This window comes from Oncorhynchus mykiss, chromosome Y, assembly GCF_013265735.2.
Source record: "Oncorhynchus mykiss isolate Arlee chromosome Y, USDA_OmykA_1.1, whole genome shotgun sequence".
Taxonomy (NCBI): domain Eukaryota; kingdom Metazoa; phylum Chordata; class Actinopteri; order Salmoniformes; family Salmonidae; genus Oncorhynchus; species Oncorhynchus mykiss.
Window position 1 is genome coordinate 43256574 of NC_048593.1, and position 16043 is coordinate 43272616.

A 16043-nucleotide genomic window follows, 5' to 3' on the forward strand; every position below is an offset into this window, starting at 1 on the left:
TTTTGCGTGTTCTTTATGTTGGAATTCACATACTGCAGGTCTGAGTGCTGTGTATGCTGTTGTGTGTTAGCTCAAGTTCTCTCTAAAAGTTGTCGTGTGTGCGTTTGGGTTTATGTATGTGTGTGTGTGTGTGTGTTTGGGTTTATGTGTGTGTGTGTGTGTGTGTGTGTGTGTGTGTGTGTGTGTGTGCGTGTGTATCACAGGAGGCTGGTGGCACCTTAATTGAGGAGAACAGGCTCGTGGTAATGACTGGAGTGGAATCAGTGGAATGGGATCGCTTCGTTCCAGACGTTATTATGATCCTCCAGTCAGCAGTCTGTACAGTATGTTATGACATCAGTGGTAGAGGCCTGATCACCGACAACGACGAGACAGCCTATAGGGGAGGAGGTGTGTTGCCAGGACAACAACCTCTCCCTCAAGATAATCAAGGTAAAGGAGATGATTGTGGACTGCAGGAAAAAATGGAGGTCACGAGTACACCCCCATTCTCATCGACGGGGGAGCAGGTTGAGAGCTTCAAGTAACTTGGTCACCAACAAACTATCATGGTCCAAACACACCAAGACTGTCATGAAGAGGGCACGACAAAACCTATTCCCTCTCAGGAGACTGAAAAGATTTGTCATGGGTCCTCAGATCCTTAAAAAGGTTCTACAGCTGCACCATCGAGAGCATCCTGACCGGTTGCATCACCGCTTGGTATGGCAACTGCTCGGCCTCTGACCACAAGGCACTTCAGAGGGTAGTGCGTACGGCCCAGTACATCACCGGGGCCAAGCTTCCTGCCATCCAGGACCTCTATACCAGGCGGTGTCAGAGGGAAGGCCCTAAATATTGTCAAAGACTCCAGCCACCCCAGTCATAGACTGTTCTCTCTGCTACCGCACGGCAAGCGGTACCGGAGTGCCAAGTCTAGGACCAAGAAGCCATAAGACTCCTGAACATCAAATGGCTACCCAGACTATTTACATTGCCCCTCCCCCCTTCTACGCTTCTGCTACTCTGTTATTATCTATGCATAGTCACTTTAATAACTCTACCTACATGTACATATTACCTCAATTACCTCGACACCGGTGCCCCCGCACATTGACTCGGTATCGAGTCTGTATTTCGCCCCGCTATTGTTATTTACTACTGCTCTTTAATAATAATGACAATTACACTTTAATGTGATTTGATTTGTTAGATCATGTCCACCCTTTATCTGATGTCTCTAAGATTTGGTGATTATGTTGTGTGTAATGTTCTCTCTCTCTCTCTCTCTGTCTCTCTCTGTCTCTCTCTGTCTCTCTCTCTCTATCTGTATCTCTGTCTCTCTGTCTCTCTCTCTCTCTCTCTCTCTGTCTCTCTCTCTCTCTATCTCTCTCTCTCTCTCTCTCTCTCTGTCTCTCTCTCTCTCTCTCTCTCTCTCTCTCTACCTCTCTCTCTCTCTGTTACTCTCTCTCTCTCTCTCTCTCTCTCTCTCTCTACCTCTGTCTCTCTCTGTCTCTCTCTCTCTGTCTCTCTCTCTCTCTCTCTCTCTCTCTCTCTCTCTCTCTCTCTACCTCTGTCTCTCTCTCTCTCTCCCCCCCTCCAGGCCTGCATGTGGGTGATGAGATCCTGTTGTTAAATGGTAAACCGGCGTCGGCTCTGGGCGTGGTGGATATGAGGTCAGCGTTAGTCGGCCCCTCGTTGTCCCTGAGCGTGAGCACCCTGCCGACCCTTGACCCCCGCGACCTCTGCCCTTTTCCCCCTCGACGCTCCAACACAGCAGAATACGACACTTGTACAGACATCTATTCCCAGAGCCAAGGTGAGTGGTATAGCAACTAGACATGGTTGTATTTATTATTACTGAACGAGTTCAGGGGTGTATTCACTACAAACCAAACGGGACCAAAAACAGGAACAGGAAACACAAGAAAACATGTCGAAACGGAGACGAATCTACCTGCACCCCCCCCCCCCCCCCCCCCCCCCCCCCCCCCCCCCCGCCCCGCCCCCTTCCGTTGTAAACAGACGTTTTACGTTGCAAATCGTTTCGAATCGTTTCAAGAGCATGGGGCTCGCAATGTCGATGTTGTGGGTTCAATTCCTGCAGGAGTCACAGACACATATTGCACTGAACAAAAATATAAACAGTGTGACCACCATTTGCCTTAAGCAGTGTGACGCATCTCTTTCACATAGAGTTCATCAGGCTGTTGATTGTGGCCTGTGGAATGTTGTCCCACTCCTGTGAAGTTGCTGAATATTGGCAGGAACGGGAACACACTGTCTTACACGTCAGTTCAGAGCATCCCAAACATGCTCAATGTGGTGACATATCTCCTGAGGCCACTGCGACATTTTCAGCTTCCAGGAATTGTGTACAGATCCTTGTGACATGGGGCCCGTGCATTATCATGCTGAAACATGAGGTGATGGCTGATGATAAATGACATGACAACGGGCCTGAGGATCTCATCACGGCATCTCTGTGCATTCAAATTGCAATTGATAAAATGCAATTGTGTTCATTGCCCATAGTTTATGCCTGCCCCATACCATAACCTCACCGCCACCATGGGGAACTCTGTTCACAACGATGACATCAGCAAACCGCTCGCCCACACAACGCCATACACACTGTCTGCCATCTGCCCAGACGAACTGCAGATGGACAGAATTGCAGTCTGATGAGGTTCTCTGACAGTTTGTGTAGAAATTCTTAATTTCTGCAAACCCACAGTTTCATCAACTGTCCGGGTGGCTGGTCTCAGACGATCCCGCAGGTGAAGAAGCCGGATGTGGAGGTCCTGGGCTGGCGTGGTTACACGTGGTCTGTGGTTGTCCAACGGCCGTTGGACGTGCTGCCAAATTCTCTAAAATGACGTTGGAGGCGGCTTATAGTAGAGATATTAACATGAAATTCTCTGTCAACAGCCCTGGTGGACATTCCTGCAGTCGGCATGCCAACTGCACGCTCCCTCAAAACTGGTGTGACATTGTGTTGTTTGACAAATCTGAACAGAGTGGCCTTTTATTGTCCCCAGCGCAAGGTGCACCTGTGTGATGATCATGCTATTTAATCAGCTTCTTGTTATGCCTCACCTGTCAGGTGAAATGATTATCTTGGCAAAGGAGAAATGCTCACTAACAGGGATGTAAACAACATTTTTTAGAAATTATATTTTTGTGCGTATGGAACATTTCTGGGATCTTTTTATCTCAGCTCATGAAACATGAGACCAACTCTTTACATGAGACCAACTCTTTACATGAGACCAACACTTAACATGTTGTTTTGATATTTTTGTTCAGTATAAGTAACATAATAAGAAAAATCCTCATCTGAATCTGTTAGTTTAAGCTAGAGATATCTGGGGTTTTTTTTGCGTGAGCTTCGTCCACCTAAGTTGGCCTTCCGTATCTGCGGTGGAAGGTGGCCGAACTACAGCTGCTTTTGTCAGACATTGGTCTTCTTGTAAAAAAAATGCATTGTCAGTGAAACTGAGGATTTGGCCGCAGACATGGGATCTGTAGGTTTGGCCCGTGAAAGGATCAGTAGGTTTGGACCGTGAAAGGATCAGTAGGTTTGGACCGTGAAAGGATCAGTAGGTTTGGCCCCTGAAAGGATCTGTAGGTTTGGACCGTGAAAGGATCAGTAGGTTTGGACCGTGAAAGGATCAGTAGGTTTGGACCGTGAAAGGATCAGTAGGTTTGGACCGTGAAAGGATCAGTAGGTTTGGACCGTGAAAGGATCAGTAGGTTTGGACCGTGAAAGGATCAGTAGGTTTGGCCCCTGAAAGGATCTGTAGGTTTGGACCGTGAAAGGATCAGTAGGTTTGGACCGTGAAAGGATCAGTAGGTTTGAACCATGAAAGGATCTGTAAGTTTGGCACCTGAAAGGTTGAATTTGACGGCTAAGGGATTACCCTGGAACGTGAAGACGACGGTGATTGTAGAGTCTCTATGAAGGGGGTTGTATGCATATACGTGGCGTGCATTTGAGGGGTTGGTGTCACGGTTAACCTCGCTAGGGTGAGATTGCAGAGCGCCAAATTCAAATACAGAAATACTCATTATAAAAATTCAGAAAATATACAACTATTTTACATAGGTTTAAAGATTAACTTCTTGTGAATCCAACCAGGGTGTCAGATTTCAAAAATGCTTTACGGCGAAAGCATACCTTACAATTATTTGAGAACATAGCCCAGCAGACAAATCATTACAAACAGTAACCAGCCAAGTAGAAAAGTTACACAAGTCAGAAATAGAGATAAAATTAATAACTTACCTTTGATGATCTTCATATGATTGCACTCAGAAGAAATTAATTTATTCAATAAATGTTCCTTTTGTTCAATAAAGTCTCTCTTTATATCTGAAAACGTTTTGTTCGCACGTTTTCTTCAGTAATCCACAGGCTCAAACGCAGTCACAACAAGCAGACAAAAACATCCTAATTGTATCCGTAAAGTTCATACAAACATGTCAAACGAAGTTTATATTTTTATCCTAAATTATCGATAATATTTCAACCGGACAATAACGTCGTCAATATAAAAGGTAAACAAGAAATGCACTCTCGGTCGCGCGCATGAAAAAGCTCTGAGACACGGCAGGGTCCACTCATTCAGACTCCTCAGACTCCCTCATTTATAAGAATACAAGGCTGAAACCATTTCTAAAGACTGTTGACATCTGGTGGAAGGCATAGGAACTGCAATTTGAGTTATAAATCAAAGGATACTGTCATGGCATTGAATAGAAAACTACAACAAACAAAAAAATCCAACTTCCTGAATGGATTTTTCACAGGTTTTCAACTGCCAAATCAGTTCTGTTATAATCACAAACATTATTTTAACAGTTTTGGAAACTTTAGAGTGTTTTCTATCCAAATACACTAATTATATGCATATCCTATCTTCTGGGCCTGAGTAGAAGGCAGTATAATTTGGGCATGCTTTTCATCCAAAATTCCAAATGCTGCCCCCTACCCTAGAGAAGTTGTGTGCATGCTCACTCCACTAGGGGTGTGGTGGCTTTTTGGGCATTGTTCAGAAGCACGATGACTGATGATATCTGTGCTGCAGTGAGTTGGGTTGTTGTTTGGATGTAACTGCTCTCAGTGTGGCTCATAGTGTTCTTATGGCCAGTTCCTGGAGCAGGTATTAGGCAGCGTGCATTATCACACTCACAGCAGATGCCTGTTGTTTTGGACTTGTGGTTCCTTGTGTGAGTTCTGGCATTTTCCAATTCCTTGGGTCACTGTGTGAGCCTTTTTTGAACCGGTAGGATCTATGGACTGCGTTTTGTCTGGGGTATCGCAGTTCCCCTGTGTGGTTTTAGCCTTGGGCTGATGAGGTTCATCGACTCTGGTCGATGCCATGCAACGCGTTTGCACACCAAGTCACGACAGGTGTTCTGTTGTTTTGTACTTGCGGTTCCTTGTATGAGCTCTGACATTTAAGGTTCACAAGGTGAGTATTGTTCTTGGAACCATGGGGTCTTGGGCTGCAGTGGCGGCATAGCCAAGTTGCAGCAGGTTCTGGTTCCCGATGTGGGGCTTTGACAGTTCAGGCTTCTCGGGTATTAGGGGAAAAGGGGGCTTAGGCAACCCTTTTTGCCGTGGGCATCCTAGTTTGGTACCCTCTGAGCCAGCTTGGGGCGTGATAGTACCTGTCCATAGTATGTTTTACAGAGTGACCGACTGAAAGCTGGTTGAACCTGTGTGTGCTGCCGTGGGCATCCTAGTTTGGTACCCTCTGAGCCAGCTTGGGGCGTGATAGTACCTGTCCATAGTATGTTTGACAGAGTAACCGACTGAAAGGGAACGTACAGTTATGAATATAACTACTGCTGCCTGAAGGAGGGAACAAGATATAACATATTTTGGCCCCGTGCCGTCAAGGGGTTTAGGCTTGCTGAAGAGCGGTACTGAATTAAGAAATGAATGTGAGCTCCAGTGTTATAGCCAGGAAGGCGGTGGCTTCCGAGGGCGGGCTCTGTAGTCATTGGCCCGTTTTGGCTTGTTTTTAGTTTTCTTCAGGTAAAAATATGATTGGTCGTTGACTCCCCATAGTATGTTATACCTCGTTCGACTTCCTTCAGGGAACAATAGTTATCATCAAAACTGTTCGTTTCTAACCCCTTCAGAAGGTCAGACACAGTAATACCTTCATAATGCACAGACCATACTGTAGAATGGGGTTTTCTCAATCCTGTTCCCAAAGGGTTGACTACACACCTGATACCACTAATCAACAAGCCTTTAGCGTGTTGAGCAGGCGTGTTAAGCAGGCGTGTTAAGCAGCCGTGTTATGCAGGCGTGTTAAGCAGGCGTGATAGTGCTAGGGCCTTTCAGGTCCCCAGGACCAGGTTTGACTATCTTATATAGTCTGGGATGGCAGGTAGCCTGGAGAAGTAATAAACAACCAGAGAGTTGCTGGTTCGAATCACAGCTCTGTTAGCTCCATCCTAAATACCATCTCCTGCCCGTTGTGCCCTTGAGCAAAGTACTTAACCCGTAAACTGTTCCAGGGGCACTGTGCCTCCAACACCTTGTGTGTTTGTGTCACTGTGGGTTGAGAATTGTGAGCTGTGGGTTGTGTTCTTCTCCTGTAGCGTACTGCGACTATTGTTGTTTCCACAAATTCTCTCTCTCTCTCCCCCCCTCTCTCCCGTTAGAGGACATTCTGGATGAGGTATTAGGGTTGAGATTTGAGAAATTAATGCTCCAGTGTTATAGCCTCTCTCTCCCCCTCTCTCCCTTTAGAGGACATTCTGGATGAGGTATCAGGGTTGACGGTGGTCAGTCCAGATGATACTTTAGAGGATGAGTCAGTTCTGGATCTGGAGAATTCAGGACACAACCAGGCGGACTACACTGAGCCAGGACAGAAGGTAAGAGTTGGGACTTCAGCATTACACACACTCCTTTTGTGTTCTCCCCTGTACACCAAGTCAGAACTGTAGTATAAATAAAGGGTGCATATAAACACACGCCACCTGTGACTCTCATCCCTCCGCAGCCAAAACACTCCTTTTGTAGAGGTGAATGATTAAAACCAGCCAATCAGTCTTTGAGATGACTTGGAGCATTGCAGCACAGCCACAGGTCGACCTGTGATATTGATAGTAGTACCTTAGGCCAGAGGTGATTTTAGCCTGTAAATCTTTGTGGGGCAGAAAAAATAAAAAGTGGGATGCATACCTGCAAAGCCAATGCACAACACAACTCTAAACAATACATTAATTGCACTATAACGTTGACAAACGGTGCCCACAAACTGTTAGGGCCTACATAAAGCTGTCCCAACAGCAGAGTCCCAACAGCAGTCCCCACTTCTTACCACTGCTACACCTGGCTATAAGAGGAGCCTTGTCTGGCAGCCAAACAGTTAATTCAGCCTCATTTACTGCCTTTTAAAAAAGCATAGCTGATATGGCTGACTTGGACGGACGTAGTCAATATAACTATTTGTTCAGCACTTTTGAAATTTACAGCGACAGAATTCAGAACATGGTTCTTTCCTACTGTGTTCTTCCTGTACATCATGTCAGAACCGTAGGATAAATAAAGGGTGCATATAAGCAGACAATGAACGCTTTTACAATATTCAATGATTACATTTCTCTAAAACAGGCTATAGGTTACATCTGCACCACCAAGTCAGAACAGTAGGCGAAATTAAGAGGGGTAAATAGACTCAATTATTAGGGTCAGGCACATGGGCTACTAACATCTTACTACACAACATACACTTAGTATTACTTAGCTACAGTATACATGGCATATTACATCATTTATGCAGCAGCATACAATACATCTTTGGACTCACCTTGTTGTGCTGTGCTCACTTGAACAGGAAGGTGGTGCGGTGGTCCTTCTTGAGGGCAAATTTTGTCATCAAAGTCTGACATTCTCTGGATTTATGGTGCTTTCAAGACAACTGGGAACTCGGGAAAAATTAGAAGGTTGAATCATGATGACCTCATTGATCTTCAGGTCGTAGCTCTAGAAAGAGGCCAAATTCCAGAGTTGGCTGACCGTTCAAAACAGATTTTGAAAGTATGATGTTGACATGATCAGTCCAATCAAAGCGACTGTACATATAACGTGATTTGACGACGTTTTTTATCTGTGGACAATGACCTTGAGCCTTTTTGGAATGGCACTTCTAATGTAACTCTATGGTAGCACCCTAGGGGGCTAGAATTTTCTAGCTCTACCCGTAGACTTGGTGTTGACGTAGTGTCCTCATGAGTGACAGAACACTGAGCCAATCACGGCGCAATGCTCCGTATTTTCTGCTGGCTTGCCCCACCACCACCGCAGAAAGCACTAAGCTAGGTTGAAACACCTGCATTTTAGAGCTAGCTGCCTTGCTCAAGAAAACAAAAAAGAGACCAGGCTTTATTAACTCAATTATATATATATACAGTGGGGCAAAAAAGTATTTAGTCAGCCACCAAGTGTGCAAGTTCTCCCACTTAAAAAGATGAGAGAGGCCTGTAATTTTCATCATAGGTACACTTCAACTATGACAGACAAAATGAGAAAAAAAAAATCCAGAAAATCACATTGTAGGATTTTTAATGAATTTAATTTGCAAATTATGGTGGAAAATAAGTATTTGGTCACCTACAAACAAGCAATATTTCTGGCTCTCACAGACCTGTAACTTCTTCTTTAAGAGGCTCCTCTGTCCTCCACTCGTTACCTGTATTATTTATTATATATATTTTTTCCTAGTGGTTTATACGTTTGATGTATAAAGTGTCTGTGTGCCTGAATGTGTGCCGTTCACTACTAATCCAGAGGGATGAAACAGTGGTGCCAGGTCTGTGTTTTCACATCTTGTTAAAATGGCAGCCATTTGATGGTTTTGTTCAAGTGCCAGAGAGTGGAACATGAGTCGTGTGTGTCTGTACTTTGTGTACCTGTGTGTGCGTAAGTACGTGCAGCTGTGTATGCGCGCGTGTCACCTGGAAAGCCCTTTTGAGTGTGTGTCTCGTGTGATAGTGGTGACCTTTTGAGAAAAGGTTGTTTGATTGGTTGTCTCGGGGTGGCTGATGGGAGAATCTGAGACAAACGGGGGGGGGGGGGGGGGGGGGAGAGAGACACACACACACACACATTGATTCCCGAAATGCATGAATTAAAGTCCTTAAGATTCTATTGATGCACCCCTTTTGTCAATCTACACTGAACACAAAATATAAATGCAACATGCTACCATTTCAAAGCGTTACATATCCTATTTGTCACGGTCGTCATAATGAGGAGACCAAGGCGCAGCATGTTAAGCGTGTGTACTTCTTTAAGAAAGAACAAACTATACAAAACAACAAAAAAACGACCCCTGACGCTAACATGGCCGACAGGCAACTAAACATAGAATAAGAACCCACAAAATACCCAAGGCTACCTAAATATGGTCCCCAATCAGAGACAACGATAAACAGCTGCCTCTGATTAAGAACCAATCCAGGCAACCATAGACATATAAACACCTAGACTTACAAAATCCCCTAGGCATACAAAAAAAAAACCTAGACAATACAAAAACTAAACAAACCAGCCTCGTCACACCCTGACCGAACCAAAATAATAAAGAAAACAGAGATAACTAAGGTCAGGGCGTGACAATATTAGGAAATAAGTCTATTTAAATAAATGTATTAGCCCGTAATCTGTGGATTTCACACGACTGCAGGATCTGTCCCCAGCACAAGGTGCACCTGTGTAAGTAATGATCATGCTGTTTAATCAGCTTGATATGCCACACCTGTCAGGTGGAAGGATTATCTTGGTAAAGGAAAAATGTTCACTAACAGGGATGTAAACAACATTTTTTGAGAAATAAGCTATTTGTGCGTATGGAACGTTTCTGGGATGTTTTTATCCCAGCTCATGAAACATGAGACCAACACTTTACATGAGACCAACACTTTACATGAGACCAACACTTTACATGAGACCAACACTTTACATGAGACCAACACTTTACATGAGACCAACACTTTACATGAGACCAACACTTTACATGAGACCAACTCTTTACATGAGACCAACACTTTACATGAGACCAACACTTTACATGAGACCAACACTTTACATGAGACCAACACTTTACATGAGACCAACACTTTACATGAGACCAACTCTTTACATGAGACCAACTCTTTACATGATACCAACACTTTACATGAGACCAACACTTTACATGAGACTAACACTTTACATGAGACCAACACTTTACATGAGACCAACACTTTACATGAGACCAACACTTTACATGAGACCAACACTTTACATGAGACCAACACTTTACATGAGACCAACACTTTACATGAGACCAACACTTTACATGAGACCAACACTTTACATGAGACCAACACTTTACATGAGACCAACACTTTACATGAGACCAACACTTTACATGAGACCAACACTTTACATGAGACCAACACTTTACATGAGACCAACTCTTTACATGAGACCAACACTTTACATGAGACCAACACTTTACATGAGACCAACACTTTACATGAGACCAACACTTTACATGAGACCAACACTTTACATGAGACCAACACTTTACATGAGACCAACACTTTACATGAGACCAACACTTTACATGAGACCAACACTTTACATGAGACCAACACTTTACATGAGACCAACACTTTACATGAGACCAACTCTTTACATGAGACCAACTCTTTACATGAGACCAACTCTTTACATGAGACCAACTCTTTACATGAGACCAACACTTTACATGAGACCAACTCTTTACATGAGACCAACACTTTACATGAGACCAACACTTTACATGAGACCAACTCTTTACATGAGACCAACTCTTTACATGAGACCAACACTTTACATGAGACCAACACTTTACATGAGACCAACACTTTACATGAGACCAACTCTTTACATGAGACCAACTCTTTACATGAGACCAACTCTTTACATGAGACCAACTCTTTACATGAGACCAACACTTTACATGAGACCAACTCTTTACATGAGACCAACTCTTTACATGAGACCAACACTTTACATGAGACCAACACTTTACATGAGACCAACACTTTACATGAGACCAACTCTTTACATGAGACCAACACTTTACATGAGACCAACTCTTTACATGAGACCAACACTTTACATGAGACCAACACTTTACATGAGACCAACACTTTACATGAGACCAACTCTTTACATGAGACCAACACTTTACATGAGACCAACACTTTACATGAGACCAACACTTTACATGAGACCAACACTTTACATGAGACCAACACTTTACATGAGACCAACTCTTTACATGAGACCAACACTTTACATGAGACCAACACTTTACATGAGACCAACACTTTACATGAGACCAACACTTTACATGAGACCAACACTTTACATGAGACCAACACTTTACATGAGACCAACACTTTACATGAGACCAACACTTTACATGAGACCAACACTTTACATGAGACCAACACTTTACATGAGACCAACACTTTACATGAGACCAACACTTTACATGAGACCAACACTTTACATGAGACCAACACTTTACATGAGACCAACACTTTACATGTTGTTTTGATATTTTTGGAACTTGGTATCGTTTAAACATTTTTAAAAAACATGGCGGTAGTTTTGTGCCAATAAAAATAAGGGGTTAAATACAGTGCTTATTTTGTAAATTGGGAGGTCGGAAGGTCCCGGAACACAGTCAAGTAGCCTACCTATTGTGGTGAAATGGACAGCTTTCTCCAATGTGTTTTAATTCAAAGCATTTTAGATGTCGTTGCAGTTTGCTGGGAAGGAAGGAGGGAAGGAACCAAAGGGAGTGACATACATGCCCACATATTTGAGTATAGCTGCATGAGGTTTACACAAGTCTGAACTTCTTAATGGACCGATTTTCTAGAAATAACGAGGATGCGTCTTGATTTTAATGTTGACGGCTTTTATTAGAAGGTTTACAGTGCGAACAGGGTGACAATTAATAAATCATAAGATGTACTTGGGGTCCGGTCAAATCTGAGACGTGTTTGGTCAGGATCTGGCTCAAATTAAACACTGGTTAAATATGTGTGTTAACGATGTGGAACTGAGAGTCGAGAAGCAAGTTCAGGGAGGGAGTGTTTTAATAAATACACGGAACATGATACTAAACACGAACAACGCACAGACAGGAAACAGAAACAATAACGCCTGGGGAAGGAACCAAAGGGAGTGACAGATATAGAGGGCAGGTAATCAAGGAGGTGATGGAGTCATAATGCACGTAACTATGGTGACAAGTGTGCTCCATAACGAGCAGCCTGGTGAGCCAGAGGCCGGAGAGGGAGAACACGTGACAGTACCCCCCCCCCCCCCCGACGCACGGCTCTAGCCGCAGGACGCCGACCAAGATGACTGATCCCGGGAATCAGGAGCGGAGCGGTCACCTCTGCGAACCTGTCGATCCTGCCGAGGCGTGAGAGCATGGGGACCTAGAGCGCCGGAGAGAGAGCATTACGTGACAGTACCACCCTCCCCGGGGCGTTTGGCTCCAGCCGCAGGACGCCAACCAGGGATCAGGATCCCAGGGATCAGGAGCAGACCGGTCGCCTCCGCTGAGGTGCAGAAACCTGACGAACCCGGCTGATGCTCTGTGTACGCATAACGAGGGTGACAGGTGTGCTCCATAACGAGGGTGACCTAGAGGTCAGAGAGGGAACACGCGTGACAATGTGTCAAAAAACAATACTATTTCTTTGAGCTTTCTTATGTCTCCTAGATATAGGACAGACATTTCAAAACCTTTAATTCCTCAATGGTTTATTTTTGGACTGTTTAGTTTTGCCACTTATAACTGCTTATTTAACACATTTCTGTGGTCTGTAGTAGTAAAGGCCAAAATACAGTCCCATTCAGAACACACTGGAACAGGAACAGGTGGTAACCAAACAGTGTACTGTTCTACAAAAGACTCCTAAGACTCTGTGTGTGTCTGTCTTAACACACAGAATTAGATAAGACAATCTGCAGACAAGTGAGTGGGACGTGTGTGTGTGTGTGTGTGTGTGTGTGTGTGTGTGTGTGTGTGTGTGTGTGTGTGTGTGTGTGTGTGTGTGTGTGTGTGTGTGTGTGTGTGCATACGTGCGTGCATTACTATCTAATTAAGATTATGTCTGGTCTGATCATGGTCCCCGCGGTGATGCCTGTGCTCCATCCGGTCGTCCCTGGATACGGCTGTCACGTCCATTACCACGGCAACGATTTCCCTTCTCTCGCTCATTCAGCAACACTGAGACAAAGAAAAAAAAAAGAGAGAGAGAGAGAGAGAAAAAACAGGAAAAATAAGATGCCGAACAGAGGAAGCAGAAGATGTAAAACATGAACAGGAAGACAGTGGACTTAAGGATTAGGGCAAATATTTGATTCGGTTGTATTTGTAATTGACGGCGCTTTTTGGCTTGTAGGGAAAAGATTTGGGCGGTACAGGATTCCAGATATCTTATGTTGTCTAGAGCCTCTATTTGATACTCTGTAACCTAGAGCCTCTATTTGATTCTCTGTAACCTAGAGCCTCTATTTGACTCTCTGTAACCTAGAGCCTCTATTTGATACTCTGTAACCTAGAGCCTCTATTTGATTCTCTGTAACCTAAAGCCTCTATTTGATTCTCTGTAACCTAAAACCTCCCTCCTTCTTTCTCTTTGCCTGTTTCGCTTTTACTTGGCTCTCAATCCATTTCACTGTTCCCTCTGCCCTCTCTCTGTCTGTCCTCTCTCTCTCTGTCTGTCCTCTCTCTCTGTCTGTCCTCTCTCTGTCTGTCCTCTCTCTCCCTGTCTGTCCTCTCTCTCTGTCTGTTCTCTCTCCCCCTGTCTGTCCTCTCTCTCTGTCTGTCCTCTCTCCCCCTGTCTGTCCTCTCTCTCTGTCTGTCCTCTCTCTCTCTTTCTGTCCTCTCTCTCTCTGTCTGTCCTCTCTTTCTCTGTCTGTCCTCTCTCTCTCCTTCACCCTGCCAGGTTCCTGGTCTTAATAAAATGCCTTCTTTCTCTTTGTCTTCTTCTTTTCTTCTATTTTGTCTCTCTCTCTCTCCCTCTTTGGCCATCTGCATCCCTGTCACACGTTTATCCCTTCAAGTTCTCTCCTTCCCGTCTCCTCGCCGCCCCCCCCCCTCTCCACCTCATCCATCTGTTCCTCTCCTTCCCGTAGTGTGTCTTCATAAACACGAGTCTCGTGACCTGTAGATAGGTAAAGATAACCTCTACCACAGAAGCTTCCTAACTTTATGAAGCAGGCACTTACCTAAAGCTGTTATTGGACTTTTCTACCCAAGTAAATAGAGACTCTGGACGGCACATTTGGAGATTGATTGTTTTTCCGAAATAACATTTTCTCGCATCACATCTATATATCTCTCTTCATGTCTCTCTCTCTTCATGTCTCTCTCTCTTCATGTCTCTCTCTCTGTCTCTCTTTCTGTCTGTCTCTCTCTCTGTCTCTCTCTCTCTCCATGTCTCTCTCTCTCCATGTCTCTCTTTCTCTTCATGTCTCTCTCTCTCCATGTCTCTCTCTCTCCATGTCTCTCTCTCTGTCTCTCTCTCTCCATGTCTCTCTCTCTGTCTCTCTCTCTCTCTGTCTCTCTCCATGTCTCTCTCTCTCCATGTCTCTCTCTCTCTCTGTCTCTCTCTCTGTCTCTCTCTCTCTCTGTCTCTCTCCATGTCTCTCTCTCTCCATGTCTCTCTCTCTCTCTGTCTCTCTCTGTCTCTCTCCATGTCTCTCTCTCTCCATGTCTCTCTCTCTCTCTGTCTCTCTCTGTCTCTCTCTCTCTGTCTCTCCATGTCTCTCTCTCTCTGTCTCTCTCTCTCTCTGTCTCTCTCTGTCTCTCTCTGTCTCTCTCTCTCTCTCTCTGTCTCTCTCTCTCTCTCTCTCTCTCTGTCTCTCTCTCTCTCTCTCTCTCTGTCTCTCTCTCTCTCTCTCTCTCTCTCTCTCTCTCTCTCTCTCTCTCTCTCTCTCTCTCTCTCTCTCTCTCTGTCTCTCTCTGTCTCTCTCTCTCTCTGTCTCTCTCTCTGTCTCTCTGTCTTTCAATTCAATTCAAGGCTTTATTGGCATGGGAAACATGTGTTAACATTGCCAAAGCAAGTGTTTCTCTGTCTCTCTCTCTCTTCCTTCTCAGACTGTCTTTGATGAATGATTGTAGATGACGGCAATCTTTCTCTAATCCCTCCCCCACCCCCCAACCCCCTCTATTTTAACAGAGGGGAGGAGGGGTGGAAGGGAGGAGGAAGGTGTCCCCTTCTCATTGTGTCCCCATTTAATTATCCTTGCATCCTAATTGGTTGATTAGCCAGGAACATCCAGATCGTTTAGCTGAGATAAATGACCCTGTGAGGAACTAGAGAAAACAGACGGGGGGGGGGGGGGGGGGGGGATAATTAAGAGCACTTAACAAGTATAACCACCTCGTTAAGGAACACTAATGACAACCTAGGATCTCGTTCGGGTCTGGGATGCAAGTGATCGTAATGATTACTGGATGGGATGACTGACTGTAGCCCAAGGTCGTGTCCTAAATTACACTTTATATAGTGCACTACTTTAGACCAGAGTCCTATGGCACCCTATTCCCTATATAGTGCACTACTTTAGACCAGAGTCCTATGGCACCCTATTCCCTATATATAGTGCACTGCTTTAGACCAGAGTCCTATGGCACCCTATTCCCTATATATAGTGCACTACTTTAGACCAGAACCCTATGGCACCCTATTCCCTATATATAGTGCACTGCTTTAGACCAGAGTCCTATGGCACCCTATTCCCTATATATAGTGCACTACTTTAGACCAGAACCCTATGGCACCCTATTCCCTATATATAGTGCACTGCTTTAGACCAGAGTCCTATGGCACCCTATTCCCTATATATAGTGCACTACTTTAGACCAGAGTCCTATGGCACCCTATTCCCTATATATAGTGCACTGCTTTAGACCAGAGTCGTATGGCACCCTATTCCCTATATATAGTGCACTACTTTAGACCAGAGC

At 44.5% G+C, this 16043-nt stretch overlaps 1 protein-coding gene across 4 annotated transcripts in view; it reads left to right on the top strand.

Moving 5' to 3' along the window:
- tiam1a (TIAM Rac1 associated GEF 1a) overlaps positions 1-16043 on the top strand; it is a 177416-nt gene that overhangs the window by 121928 nt on the left and 39445 nt on the right. For all 4 annotated transcript variants that reach the window (XM_036967214.1, XM_036967217.1, XM_036967215.1 and 1 more), the window contains 2 exons: positions 1583-1798; positions 6752-6879. In XM_036967214.1, coding sequence (XP_036823109.1) covers positions 1583-1798; positions 6752-6879 — 344 coding nt within the window. The remainder of the gene's footprint in view (positions 1-1582; positions 1799-6751; positions 6880-16043) is intronic.